Genomic DNA, 15,548 nt, shown 5'->3' on the forward strand with positions numbered 1-15,548 from the left:
TTGCTATTATAAAATTGGTAAATGAAAAATGAATCCAGTTTAAGTAAACACTAGAGCGTGTTAAAATAAACATGTAAAAAATCAATATTGTGATGTATAGATGCATTTTTCCATTTCAGAAATTTGCTTGGTTAAGCTCACATGGTTGTGGCATGGTGCATCTCAAGCAAATCTTGTGCAAATATGTGGCTATGAAGCATTCATATACAAAACATGCATCACACACTATATCTGCTTTCTGTTTCACTGTCTGGGTACATTATGAAATGCTGACATGTTCATAATGTTAGTGCAGGAACATGATCTAATCCAAGCGCATTACTGTAGAAGGGATTATCAAGAGTCCAAAACAGCGGGATGGGAGAGACAGGGCACACAGTGGTGATCACGTTGAGGGATGAGTGAACAGAAATAGCCTGGCCAATAACACCTCTTGGAGCAGAGAAGAGAGCCAGGTAAGCTATCCAGGTTCAACACTGTAAAACTGAATTTGACTCTATCGACCATCTGCTTTATTCAGGGACCGAAAGACATAATTAAAAAATTAGTTAAAAAGTTTAAAAATTGTGTATTACAAATGTTAGCTAGCAAAAACTCTTCAAGTTTTATAGACATTTCATAAAATCATTCTTCTTCATATCTTCAAAATCATCAAGCTTCAGGGTGAAGCACTGGAACTGTTACGGAGGTCTAGAGGGAGGAAATTAAAGAGTAGAAGGAACAGCAGGAGGTTTAAGAGGAAGATCAGGGCGGCCATGAGGACAGCAAGGCGAGCTAGCACCGTGGAGGTTCCCTCCTTCCTGAGACAGCTGGTGAAGGAGACTGAAAAGATGGTCACTTTCTTTTTCAAGGGAGGCCAGGGGGAACAACAAGCAGACGACGATTCTGACTCTGAGGACGATAATGATGATGTGGAGGAGATACCCAGCCCTTACCTGGAGAGGCCAATGCTACAGAAGCACACTGCTGAGGGTGAGTCTAAGTGGGGTGTTAGCTATGCCCTGGCTAGCATGCAGGGATGGCGTGCCCAAATGGAGGATGCCCACACCTGCATGCCTGAGATGAGTGAGGGCCGGCCGGATTGGAGTTACTTTGCCGTGTTTGATGGGCATGCTGGAAACACTGTGGCTCAATATTGCTCCACACATCTGCTTGATCATATCCTTGCGACAGGTAAGTAGTCTATTTTATATATGAATATTCTGCACAAATAGAAATAGAACCATTCGGTCTCTTAGGAAAAATAAAACATTTTAAAGCTCTGGTGATTTTAGCGCCCATTACAGGCTGTGATTTGAATATCTACAGGGCCAAACAAGATTCAGATGTGGACGGGTACAAATTCTAAAAATAATAGAAAATATTAATTAAAATATTTTGAATTCATTTTTCAAAATGATCTATGAATGAATGCATATTACTGATAATAAGTGATAATGAAAAAATGTTTCAAACTCAGTTTACTGACTAGTGCTTCTGTAGAATAAAAGCCCTTGCATTATTGCATTTGGGTGCTAGAGGAGCTCAACAAATATGATCAGGAGAAACAGGATGCCTGGTATAGCCTAGTAAATCCATCCTGAATGATCTTTCATTTGAATCAAAACTCTTTCAGAATCCTTTCAAAGAATCATCAAACTACTGCCACTTCTCTAAACCCTAGTCCCAAAGATGGAATATATACAATATATATTAAAAGTCTACACACCCCACTTAAAACTGTGGGCTTTTGTGGTGTAAAGAAAACAGGAGCCAAAATAAACCATGCCACATATTTTCCCCCATCTGTAACGTGATATAGCAGCCAGCACAATTCAATTGAATGACTAATTTTTAAAAATCTAGGTGGAAAAAACTTTTAATAATCTGGTTGCTTTATAATGGAGCATGGGACTGTGTTCAGGTTTAAACAATCGCAATCAAACTCCTGCTCAGAAATAATTATCATGCACTTGACATGAACGCAGTGATTCTGATTAACTATAAATAAAGATTAGCTGCTTCTGTAGCTTCTTTGTTTCATCTCTGAAGAGCTGACATATTTTATATTGGTTTTATTTTGTTACATTACAAACACCTGCACAAAGCAAGAGTATGCAAACATTTTCTGTGCACTGTAGATATTCTTTTGTGTAACTTACAGATTTATTGGCATGGCATGAGAAAGCACACAAGTACATGTATTCTAATGGTATATGGTGTATATAGGGCTAGGTATTATATAAATAAACTCTCCTATAACTCATGAGGTTTCAAAGATTTCAATCAGTACATTTTATTTAATAATTACTGCCAAAATGTATCATTTTTACAAGCTTTAAAAAGGTAGAAAATACTTAGTAAAAGTAATAGTAAAAAATACTTGATGTGTATTTTTCCTCCAGCAGGTGGCATAGCTGCAGAGGAAAATGTGGAGCAAGTGAAAGACAGCATCCGAGAAGGGTTCCTAGGCATTGACCGCCACATGCATGAACTGGCCCGCACCAGTGGCTGGGACCGTAGTGGCTCCACTGCAGCGGCCGTTATGATCTCACCACGAAACATCTACTTCATCAACTGTGGTGACTCCCGTACCTTCCTGTGCCGCAATGGCCAGGTGGTCTTCTACACGGAGGACCACAAGCCCTGCAATCCACGTGAGAAGGAGCGCATACAGAATGCAGGGGGGTCAGTCACACTTCAGCGCATCAACGGCTCCCTGGCTGTATCCCGTGCCCTCGGAGATTTCACCTTTAAGGAGGTGGAGTGGAGGACACAGACAGAGCAGCTGGTGTCCCCTGAACCTGAGGTCTATGATCTGGAGCGCTCACCCAGTGATGAATTCCTAGTGGTGGCTTGTGATGGAGTTTGGGATGCCATCAGTAATGAAGAGCTGTGTACCTTTGTGCACAACCGGCTTTCAGTGTGTGATGATTTAAGAGAAGTCTGTTCACAGGTCATCGACCTCTGCCTCTATAAGGTTAGAGTTAAAAAAAAGTCCAACAAAATTATTGAGCAAGGAAGAGATCCTTGCAATAAACTTTTGAAGTTATTCTATAAGATGGTTTAACTGCCAACTTATTGGGTTGGTTTCTATGCATCAGTTCAACAACTATAGGATCAGCTTTTTAAAAAATATTAGTTTTATTAATTTCTGTGCTTTTATAGACATCTCTAACGTTACAAGAGAATATATTATATAGTAAAAGATCATGTGGGAGGACTAGGGTTCCAGACCTCAGGTCTTTAGACACACTGAACAAATCACTTTATTTCAGTTAAACTTTAGTCACCAAGCTTCCTGAATCTGTCTATGAGGAGCCACTAACTGAGATTCTAACTACTCAAACTTGTTTAGGTTTTGTGTCAGAATTAATGGAAGAATTGTAAATATGCATTATATGCCAGCTCAAATGTCAATCGTCGTCATGCCCATGGCTTTAGACCCAGAAGAAATTCATGCTGGAGAAAGCTACATGGTGACAGACAGGAGCCAACAGCCATTCAGATCATAGAGAGTAAACATGTAAACAAATGGTAATAAGAGAGTGAAAGAGCTCCTCAATGTATTATAAAAGAATGAAGGAATGAGGAACGATGGGTTTTAGATGTTTCTTGGTGAATATTCTTTTTAAAGGCATTTTTGTTCTTGAGTTTAGTGAAAAACTGTTGATTGTTATGATTCAGCCATTGTATTTAAAGCTTAGTTATATCATAGGAAATTGACACACCCAGGGCATCTGATCTCTCAGAGAGAGAGAGAGATTGAGAGACACAAATGATCGTTTTGTTTACTGAGGTAGTTTGAAGAATTAGTCTCAGATTCAGATACACCTATATGTTGAAAGTCTTGAACATTTTGATCCCACACTCAAACAATACAACTACAATATGTCAACACTATTCATGTTATTACTACATACTGTAGGAAAACTGTTTATCATTTGGCCATTTGGGACACAGCTCTCAGTCATTTGGGACACAGCTCTCAATCATTTGGGACACAGCTCTCAATCATTTGAGACACAGCTTTCAGGGACACAGCACTGAATTCTTTTTGAATGTAGTCACTTGTGTGAGATTTAATTATAACAGTGAAAAGTTTGCAGCACAACCTATGTTAAGAAACGCTCTTTCACAAGTAGCTTGCAAAAGTGGCTTCCTTAAAGCAAATTCTCATAGTTTTAATAAAATTATATTATGCAATCACATATATTTTGTTTTATAGTTCACCTCATTTATACAGAGTTCAATACTGTTTTATCATAAACAGAATCTAAACTCTTCCAGGAGCTGTTGCTGGGTTCATATGTAGATTCCATGCTCTTGTACTGAATATCTTTATTTGTTACTTACATTTTTTCAGGTATTTTAGATAAACAACTGAAATGCCACTTACATAGTGGATATATCCATTACAACCCTGCAACATGGATTGTCTTTTCTCATAAATTACAGGGAAGTTTGGACAACATGAGCATCATCATCATCTGCTTCAGTGGCTCACCACAAGTGACTAGTGAAGCACTGCAACGGGAAGCAGAGCTGGAACAACTCATAGACTGTAAAGTAAAAGGTTATTTTCTCATTCTGTACTAGAAAAACTTACACACATACACACACACACACACACACCATAACAAAACACCGAGTATCTCAAGCTAGTATCTCAAATCTCAAACATCTTGTCATCCTGTACACAGAGATCATTGAAGTGATCAGGACTCAGAACGAGGAGCCTGATCTGCTGCATGTGATGAAGTTTCTGGCAACTGAAAATATCCCTGGACTTCCACCAGGAGGTGGCATCACAAGCAAGTGAGTGGAACAGGGGTTTCTGTGTTATGCATTATGCATGGACACATAATGAGCACATAATGGATGATTCTAAATTATTAGCGGGAAAAAAAGAATTTATTAAATGTCTTCATTTTTTTCTCTTCCTTAGGAGAGACTGCATAATTGCTGCATACCAGAAATATTCAGCAGCTTTCAGGACTGTTCAGGACCGAGTGGTATGCCCTGAATCGACTCATAATTTCAGGCATACTTAGAAATTAGCTAAACACTGAAAATATTCAGTCCCTATAGTCACTTTGTTTGACATAATACTTTTATTATTTGTATGATAATGTTGGTGTGACACAGAGAACAACTCAATCAGGGACACCAAGTCCATATTACTATTACAGAAACCTTCACAGAGACTTCATGCCTTTGTGTATACTGTCATTTAATGAGTTAGCAACAAAGAACACATATTCCCTTGTTATTCTGCAGATAACCATTTATATGATAATAATAATAATAATAATAATAATAATAATAATAATAATAATAATAATAATAATAATAATAATAATGATGATGATGATGATGATGATGATAATAATAATAACAATAATAATAATGATAATGATAATAACAATAACAATAACAACAACAACAACAACAACAACAACAATAATAATAATAATAATAATAATAATAATAATAATAATAATAGTAATAATAATAAGATTGTTGTTTATTTGTTTATTTATATTTTTTATTTTTATGTGTAATTTCTTTTCTTCACTCTAGGATATCAGTGGCTCGGAGGAATCTAACTAATGGTGGTTGCCTTGGAAACTACATCAAAAGCCTCACTTTTAGATAGCAACAGACTCTATCATGAGAAACATGACAGATGAACTTTAAAGCAATAAAAAGTTAAAAATAAAAGCAGCCAATCTAGAATGCAGCAAGGGCCATTAATGGCAAATATGTCTATCAGCAGGGAAATAGGCATTTCAGCTGTCACTCTTTAACTGAAGTGACTGTGAGTCCCTGATTATGCAGATTCTTCTTACATATACAGCAAACACAGCAAGCAGAACCTGCATAATGTAGACATCATTATAAATTCTGAAATGAAGTGTAAACATTCGCATGTGCACTGTACATGGAGGTGAAGACATCGTGAGGAATTTCTCAGGCATTCTGCTTTCATATGGACCAGCAAAGAGACAAATAGATTCTAAAACTTTGATATGATATATATATGATGAATGTTATTTAAATATCATTCAATACATACAAATAGAAGTTTTACAATAAAATGTTGCTCAAAATGATTAAAAAGAAGAAGAAGAATATATATATATATATAAAATGAATGAAGGATCAAAACTTTATTACTATATATATTACGATTGCATAAAATTGTCATCCTGACCCTTATATAGATTTCAAAAATAGTTTCAAAATAACATGTATATGTATCGGATGTGTCAGCTATCATAAAATGACATGCACTCGTCATGTTTTTTGTACAGTATATTAATTGTGGATTTAACATTTAACAAATTAGATACACAAAAACATTTACACATGTAGTGAAAACCAATTGTACTGAACTGATATCATAGACTCCATGTGACTGCCTGCAAATACATCACATTTTGAATTATTTGTTCTGAATAAATGCATTGTTTTTGACTCTTTATTTTTATTTGCTCCCTTACTAAGCATCTTACACATGATTTTTCTTCAACTGCCTAATACTGCTTAGTCCATCTAAAGCATTAGTTTGCACACTACAACTAAGACTGTATCTAGAACCAATGGAAACCTAAAGCTGCCATTCCTACAGAATATCTTCTTGCTAGCTGTGACATGTAACATGAGCTATTCTTAGGCATTAATCTCCCTTATACGGTGTGAGACGTCATTAGCTTGTAATCTACACCTGCAATCTGATTATACTGTATTATATATATATATATATATATATATATATATATATATATATATATATATATATATATATACATGCACATCATATCAAAAATCAGCATAAAAATCATGATAAAAATTATACTCTATGCATCTGTCATGCCTACTTTATTAGAATTTCATAACCATCATACTGCAAGCTCACATACATTCAATTCCCAAGCAGCTTTTATTGTTTAGTATTTGATTTAATCAGAAATACCATCATCTTCACAATCAAAGTTTCAAGTGCTTTATACAAATTCTATAGGTCTAGAGAGGAATTTCTTTTTTACTTCACATAGCTGGCACTTCACCTAAACAGTAATCTTCACCTAGCAAAGGATCTACAAACTGCATTCTGTGGTTATGAATAAGGAAGGAAGGAAGGAAGGAAGGAAGGAAGGAAGGAAGTGGGTATGTATTAAAATAACAGATAAAGGCCCATAATCTGTTTGACACTCATGGTCTAGGGCCAGCACTATAGTATCTAGCATCTATAGAATGTGTTACTTAAGTGTGACGTCTCTTGTCGCCTCTGTACTAATTACCCTAGCCATATCTTTAGTGCTGCTTCTATTCATTTGTGCTTGAAGTGCAGCAAGCTAGAAAGAAGTAAATCAGAGGCACAGTAAATGCACAGCAGTATTCAGCTCAGGGGAAAGGTACCACAAGCCAGACACAGAGAATCATTCTGCTGAGAAAAGAAATACTTTCTTCAAAGAAGGTAAGTCTTCAGTGATCAGTGGCTTTCATTCCATGTGTGTGAATTAATGTGTGTAAATATATGCATTCATGAGATTGATAAGTTGAAAAGCCTGTTTCATACACATTATTTATGACATAAGAGCAGCTTGTGTTCCAATTTTTGTCCTTTTGTCATTTTTGTCAAAGGTTTTGCTCACAATTCCAAGATATCTCAAATTAAATAAGAATATACAGCAATGTATATTCTTCTTGCATTTGTTTATTCCTGTCATTGATATAGACTGTATGTATGCATCTATACACAAATATTTATGGAATTACATACTTTCGAGACTTATTCCAGAACATTTGGAAAGGTTTAGAGAGAGTAAACCATCTGTAGTAATGTTGTTGTTAACTTCTGAATGTCCAGAAAAAAAGTAGAAGGAGAGGAAACTAAGATAAAAAAAGGAAAAAATAACCAAAATAATACAAATATTATTTATATATAACTAATAGACTTCCCCTATACTCCAGCAAGACTATGTTGATTAAGGTCTGCTGATATTCCTTCAGGTACAACTGTCAATCCTGACATTTATTAATATATATTTTTGTCATGTTTCTGCATCCAATTAAGGCACAATGCAGTTAAAGGTAGAGGCAGGCTCGGGCTATGGCAGCATGATTGGCTCTGGCCTGGCAGTCAATCTAGGGGCATCAGAGACACTCCCTCTTCTCATCCCAGAAGATGAGCTAGAGCTGAACTATTTGAAGCCCCTGACCAGAGCAGAACTGGAGGCAGCTGCTGAAGGACCAGGCTGGAAGAAGTTCCGCTCTCGCCTGGTTCTACTCTTCTGGCTAGGCTGGCTTACCATTTTGGGGATCGCTATCACCGTGATCGTACAGAGCCCACGGCCTGTAGCTCCTCATCTGCCCTGGTGGCAGAAGGAGCTTTTCTACCGCCTACAGCCAGTCCTGTTCATGGATGCAGATAGAACAGAGTCAGGTGCTATAAGCAGTAAGTAGCTGCATGCTAGCAGTGTGCAATCAGATACACAGATATAATAACCTTAATGTTTAAGATTATGAATATATTATGAATGATACCCACGTTCAACATATGTGATAAGCTTAACTGTTCTCATTAGTTATTCAGCACTAGTCCTCATTCATCCACTCACCTTCAAGAAACCACATTATCTCACATATATACCCTATACGGCAAAAATTTCTCGACACCTGATCATCATATCCATATGTGATTCTTCCCCACAAGGTCTTGCCACAAAGGTTGAAAGCACACAAATGTATAGAATCTTTGTATGCTGTAGTATTACTATTTCTCTTTTATGGAATTAGGGGTATATATTTTTCCTTATATACAGTAGACTTATATCTTGTCATATACATATACCATACCAAATGCCCTAATTTAGTCATTGATAATAATAGACAGTAGTGACTAATCTGGTTATATGTAGACTTTTCCAGGCTTAGCATTTTTTACACTCAGTTAAAAAGAGTAGCTCTCTCTCTCTGTGGCATTGCTGTTACACTGTTTGCTCACTGTCTGCTCTGCAGTGAGTCAGGATTGCTTATACCAGCCTGTCTCAATGGCCAGTCTGTGTGCACTGGGTCTGTACTTTGTCAACATGTTCCTGTGTTTGAAATCTTGGGTTTATTAATTATATTTACAATTGCAACATTCTTCATTTTATTCTACTCCCATCCAGGAGTGTCTGAGAAGCTGCCGTACCTGAAGTCTTTGGGGGTTGGTGTTATAATATTGGACGGATTGTTTAGTCCTAAAGTTTCTCTCATAAACATGACTCAGATTGACCCGAGGCTTGGAACATTACCTGAGTTCCACCAATTCATCACTAACAGTCACACAGCAGGTAGATTTTATTTGAACATCATTAACATTTTTTTGTGCTGTAAATTACTACGTTCGTATAGGAAAGAATTGAAGAGATGGCAGGCATTATCATTATGGGTAAATTACTGGCATAGATTTAGTTTTATTTTGCAAGGTATTTGCAAATTTGCTTTTATCAGCATATTCATGATGCTTAAAGTCTCTTATATAATAATAATATAGAAGACACACCTTACTGTTTTTATGAGGGTCATATCTATCTACATTAAAACAAATAAGCAAACAAAATAAAAACTTTTTTCTTTATTGTTTTTGGTTTTGATTTATTTTTTGAATTCTCACTTTATATATTATTGATATAATATTGTTTTAGTACTAATAAAATAATGTGCTGTAATATTTTACATATCTGTTTAAATAATTAAAAAATGTAATAAAATAATATAATATAATAAAAAATAATATAATAAAATAATGTGCTGTAATATTTTAAATATCTGTTCAAATAATAAAAAAATGTAATAAAATAATATAATATAATAAAAAATAATATAATAAAATAATGTGCTGTAATATTTTAAATATCTATTTTGCACATAGTATTGATCCATTATTGTGCAGTAGGTGGCGATATTCAGCCAGATGTAACCACACCATAAAACCTGATATTTGTGCATGTCCGTCATCAGTCATTCAGTCTGTAATGACCAAATGTTATTGTGTGTCCTAACTGATATTCAGTGTAAGAACAATGTAACTCTGACTGCGATTAATTCAGGTATGAGGGTCATTCTAGACCTCTGCAACAACAAGGCAGAGATCTTATCAAATGCTTCTGATTATGCCCAGGTAAATATGCCCGGCTTTTTAATCATTTGAATGTGTGTGTGTGTGTGTGTGTATTATTAAACTAGTCTGTTTTATTCACTTATCTCTCCTAGGATTCATTAAGGTATTGGCTTGAGCAAGGTGTGTCAGGATTTGAGATCTGCAACGCAGACACTGCATTTACTGAGAAGGTGAAATGATCCTGAGGACATGCTGACACGATGTGTTTGTGGTGGTAAATATCCCTAATTTGAGAGCAAACAGAATAAAAGTTGTGTGTTTGTATTTGTGACTTTCAGACACTGCAGAAGTGGAGGGAAATGGTCAAAGAGTTTAACACAGGTGGAAATGAAAGGTATTCTGCAGTCATTTTAAACCTCACTGTAAAATACATTCATTTAATCAGAATAGGAAAACTGAGTGTATGTCCTTTTCTTTTTCTTTTTTTTCTATTTTTTTTTTACAGGATAATGATGGTGAGGGAAATAAGTGATTCTGTTTCAGGGCTCAATATTTCTGAGTCAGCTGTAAACAGTTCGATGGCGGAGTTAGTATCAAGGTCTCTGATTCCTCCATCCTCACATCCATTATCTGCTTCTGAGGTAGCTGAAGCAATAGAGGCCATGTTGAAGACCCTGCATGGAGAAAGGCCAAGCTGGAGAGTGAGTAGATATCTTGTTTAAAATTCACAATCCAAACAGGTGTCATGTTTAGTTCACTGGTCTCGAGCTAGGTTTCATAACAAAAATAGATGTGATGTGAGTGATTTTTCTTTCAGTGTGCATATCTTTGTGATACTCCTTTACACATGTGGTATATTTTATACATCGACATTCAAAATATCATTAAGAAAGAATTGGTTTGTTCACTTCTTGAACAGGAAACTACGCATTGGAATTGTATTCTTCACTTTATGGCATGGTTCAATTTTAGAGCATAACAATTCTAGGAAAATGGATAATTCTCTTAGGACTTTATGACAAAAGGAAAATGTTTAACCGAAACTTAAGGGGTCACATAGAGCACATAGAGTCGCATAGAGTAAAAATCATTTAAATATACCAGGGGAGTTTCACATCAAAAGCTTTTGGATTAAGAGGAATTCAATATTTTTTCACATCATACAATACTTTACACAGCACAAGGCCTACATACAGTGAGAGATTGAGCAAAGATAATTAGATGTAACACTGATGTGTATTTAAATACACAGAAATAGAAAAGATTTGTTGAAATGGCAACACTATTATTAAGGAGACAGGAGTAGTAGTAGTTTTAGAAACAAAATGCCACTTGTAACTAAATTTATATTGAGACCTTAAAATGCAATAAAGCAATAGACCAGAAGTTGTCACCTGGCAGTCTGCAGTCTAGATGTGTTTCCAACAAAGTATTTCAGTCGACTGATTACTTGAACAAAATACCTGAGCAGAGCTGATTAATGTTTGGAGACAAAAAGTAGCACCTTTAGTACTCTAAACCAGAACATCTTCTGTAACAGATTGTTATGGTTTATCAAGTCACTTGTATTTATGTAAATGATTTAGTTGAAGGCAGCTTATCAGACCAGAAACTTGCTAAAGGGCTAGAGCTTAAGGAAAGGGGAGAGTTTTTTTTACAGATAAGAGAAAGTATGAGTTTGTTCTCTGCATGTCAGATTCAAAACAGATGTATCACATAAAGCGCCTATAAAACAAAAGACTTAACCATAAACAAATCATTACGCATTGATAGTTAACAGCTTTCCCACATGGTAGTTCCTTATCTGGACCATTGCAAGCAAAGAATTTGACTGGACCATTAAAAATGCATGTATACACCAGCCTTAGACAACATTAGCATCATTCAGATCAGCTAGATGGTGTACTGTACAATAGCTGAGTAGAAACAGGCGAATTTTATCATAAACCTTCATATATATGTGCACAAGTGATTTTACAGTGCCACAGTGGTGATTTAGGTGTTAAATATGTTTGCACTGTATTTTCTGCCAGACAGCGCTGGGGTAAAGAGTCTGGTCATCTGCAAGCTGGTGGTGTTTCTGGATCCAACATTCATACTAATTGTTTTCAATTGAGATAAAATAGACCCTGATGATTATCTCAGCTGTTTTCATGTTCCACTGCAGGGTTTTGCATTATTAGTAAATGAAGTAATTGAATAAATTCTGCCTGTGTACTGCATATCACCTGTAGGTGATTATGAGCCTCACTGTTTGTGTGTGTTTCAGGTGGATGGGCCTATAGCATGGTATCTGCAGAAAGTTGTCATGGTTCTGATGATGACCCTGCCTGGAACTCCTGTTATCAGTTATGGTGATGAGATCAGTCAAGCTTCAGTAAGCACACAGCCTTTAATAAGCTCCATGCTATCAGTCTCAACCAGGGTCATTTCTGAATATTTGTGGGTTCAAAGTAAAAGGAAGAAAATGGGCAATATTTATTTTGATATTGATTTAATTAACAAAAATCTTAATATATAGACTAACCTAATAACCTAAGTAGAAAACAGTAGACAAATTAGAGACATAAGTTTTTACATGGAAGCACCAGGTACACTGATACACTGGGTAGCGGTGCAGCCTCACAGCTTCAGGGTCTTCTGTTCCTGTTTTGTATTGAGTTTCTCGTGCTGTCCCAGTGTCTGGCGTGGGATTCTTCAGGTTCTCAGACAGAGACAGTAGACTCCCTTTTCCTTGCATTTGATCTCATTGCTATCTAATATAGACACTGAGATGGTGGTGGCTCAATGATTAAGGTGTTGGGTTACTGACAGGAAGCTCATAAGCACAAATCTCAGTACTACTGAGCTGCCATTGTTGGGCTTTTGACCACTTAACTGCTAACACTAAACTGCCCAGCTGTCTAAAAATTGTAAGTCACTTTGGATAAAAGCGTCAGTATGAGATAATGAGACTATAGTGATAATAATAGATCGCATTTTAGATTTTTTTCGTAATGGGTTTCCCAGCCCATGTGTCAGTTTCCCCTTAAATGTTCACAGTATAAAAATAGGTGTTGAATTAACACACACCTTTAAATGAATTGCTGCAAGATTGATTTTTTTTTTCCAGAACCCACATCAGCCAATGCATTCCACGACTCTCTTCCACTCTCTGAGCCACACACGTTCTCATGAAGAAGCTCTCCTTTATGGCTCTTTCACCTTTCTTACTTTCAACACTACATCTCTCAGATTTGGTTCCACAAACTCTACAGCCATGCCACCTTTGGCATTCCTGCGCTCATGGGGGTGCATTCATTTCCTGGTGCTGTTTAACTTGGGTTCAGAGTCTCACGCTCTGGATTATAACTGGACCTTGAGTCTTCCTGAAAGTGGAATGGTTGTAACTAGCACAGGTCTGGATCGCGTTGGTCAAGTGACTCTTCAGTCTATAACACTCCAACCTCATGAAGCCATTGTCATTAGGCTGTTTGAGATAGACCCTGATTTCTGAGTGGTCTTATGAGTAGTCTGAAATACAAACGAAATTGATTGGAGTATGTTTTTATAAATTTGTGACAATGTTACATTAATTCTGTAAATTAGTGCTACTATAGTTACTTCTGTTACCACATGAGGTCACTCTATTATATCTACAGTGTATGTGATGTTTTAAATGTTTGGGTGTGACAGAATTTTGAACAAACAGAATTTTGTGGTTTGTGACTTTACTCCTGCCTTTTCCTCAGATGTGCAGATTATTAATGAGCATATGAATTTCGATTACTCAGTATTAACCTCAGACAAACAACCATGGCCAATACACATTCCCTCATGCCCTGAACAGCTCACTTTCATTCCCACTTACTCAGGAAAGAGCTGTTTTAAATTATTCTGTTGTGCTCATATCCACCGGGAATTACAAACCACATGAAACATTCATTTGAATACCAAAATTGCTACGAAAACAAATTTGCCTTTCTGTGGACCTGCACGAGCATGATATTGAAGGCAGAATATATTCAGATGTCACTTATACACTTGTATACAGAGTTTTCAGTTGAATGATGTTCAAAAATTAAAAAATGGACATTACTCCCTTCATAAAATATATATATTAAGACTGATTATCTCCTCATCATGGCACCTGTTAGTGGGTGGGATATATTAGGCAGCAAGTAAACATTTTGTCCTCAAAGTAGATGTGTTAGAAGCAGGAAAAATGGGCAAGCGTAAGGATTTGAGCGAGTTTGGTGAAGGGCCAAATTGTGATGGCTAGAAGACTGGATCAGAGCATCTCCAAAACTGCAGCTCTTGTGGGGTGTTCCTGGGCTGCAGTGGTCAGTATCTATCAAAAGTGGTCCAAGGAAGGAACAGTGGTGAACCGGCGACAGGGTCATGGGCGGCCAAGGCTCATTGGTGCACGTGGGGAGACATCACATGGATGGCCAGGTGCGTGTGCGTTGCTTACCTGGGGAACAGATGGCACCAGGATGCATTATGGGAAGAAGGTAAAACGGCGGAGGCAGTGTCCTGCAATCCTGCAATCCACGTGAATGTTACTTTGACACGTACCAACTACCTAAGCATTGCTACAGACCATGTACACCCTTTCATGGAAACGGTATTCCCTGATGGCTGTGGCCTCTTTTAGCAGGATGTAATGTGCCGTGCCACAAAGCAAAACTGTTTCAGGAATGGTTTGATGAGCACAACAACCAGTTTGAGGTGTTGACTTGGCCTCCAAATTCTTCAGATCTCAATCCAGTCGAGCATCTGTGGGATGTGGGATGTGCTGGACAAACAAGTTTGATCCATGGAGGTCCCACCTCACAACTTAGAGGACTTAAAGGATCTACTGCTAACATCTTGGTGCCAGATACTACAGCACACCTTCAACTAATACATTTTAAAAATGCACTTCCTTCCTGCATTCACTGTACAACATATTAACTAATGGTCAAGCTAATCTATAAATGATCAGATAAGTCAGATCCAGTGTCATCAATGTATGAAAAATGTCTCAGACTTTCGTCTACTGTTTGGTAGTATTTCTTTTCACATAGTACACTGAATATTGCATGTAGGAGGAGGCAGATCTATAAAGCACGCTCAGCAAAGTAGAGGTATCTGTTTCAACATCTTTATAACAGCCAACATATCGCTGCACATTAAACAGACAGAGCTGTTCATGCCTGGGCTAAAGTTAGAATTCATAGACAGTCTGTCTACAGCATGACCACGGTGACCAGTTTATTGATCGAGTTAGGTGATACAGTAATTGTTCTTTATTTTTAAGTTGTATTTTTCCACTAAAGCATTATAAAAGAAGTTCAGAGGCACAAGATGTGTAATGTAACAGGAATTGCTCAAACTATTACTTTCCCATATATAGAAATGATGAAATTATGACTACGCCTAAAGAAGAAGTGTGAAGTTTCAGTTCTCACAATTTTTCCTGTGATATTTAATT

At 36.8% G+C, this 15,548-nt stretch overlaps 2 protein-coding genes across 2 annotated transcripts; both read left to right on the forward strand.

The window, feature by feature from the left end:
• The first annotated feature begins 253 nt into the window (after positions 1-253).
• Positions 254-6,442, forward strand: ppm1na (protein phosphatase, Mg2+/Mn2+ dependent, 1Na (putative)). The gene is made up of 7 exons (XM_058413124.1): positions 254-455; positions 657-1,173; positions 2,385-2,959; positions 4,438-4,555; positions 4,683-4,797; positions 4,928-4,994; positions 5,563-6,442. The coding sequence occupies exons 2-7, from the start codon at positions 756-758 to the stop codon at positions 5,590-5,592; spliced, it is 1,323 nt and encodes a 440-aa protein (XP_058269107.1). The 5' UTR covers positions 254-455; positions 657-755; the 3' UTR covers positions 5,593-6,442.
• A 1,625-nt stretch (positions 6,443-8,067) lies between these two features.
• On the forward strand, positions 8,068-15,520 carry si:dkey-202g17.3 (4F2 cell-surface antigen heavy chain). Its single transcript, XM_058414323.1, has 8 exons — positions 8,068-8,443; positions 9,159-9,323; positions 10,083-10,153; positions 10,246-10,323; positions 10,432-10,487; positions 10,599-10,794; positions 12,363-12,470; positions 13,206-15,520. The coding sequence occupies exons 1-8, from the start codon at positions 8,068-8,070 to the stop codon at positions 13,587-13,589; spliced, it is 1,434 nt and encodes a 477-aa protein (XP_058270306.1). The 3' UTR covers positions 13,590-15,520.
• The last annotated feature ends 28 nt before the right edge of the window (positions 15,521-15,548 follow it).

This window comes from Hemibagrus wyckioides, linkage group LG17 (assembly GCF_019097595.1).
Source record: "Hemibagrus wyckioides isolate EC202008001 linkage group LG17, SWU_Hwy_1.0, whole genome shotgun sequence".
NCBI lineage: Eukaryota > Metazoa > Chordata > Actinopteri > Siluriformes > Bagridae > Hemibagrus > Hemibagrus wyckioides.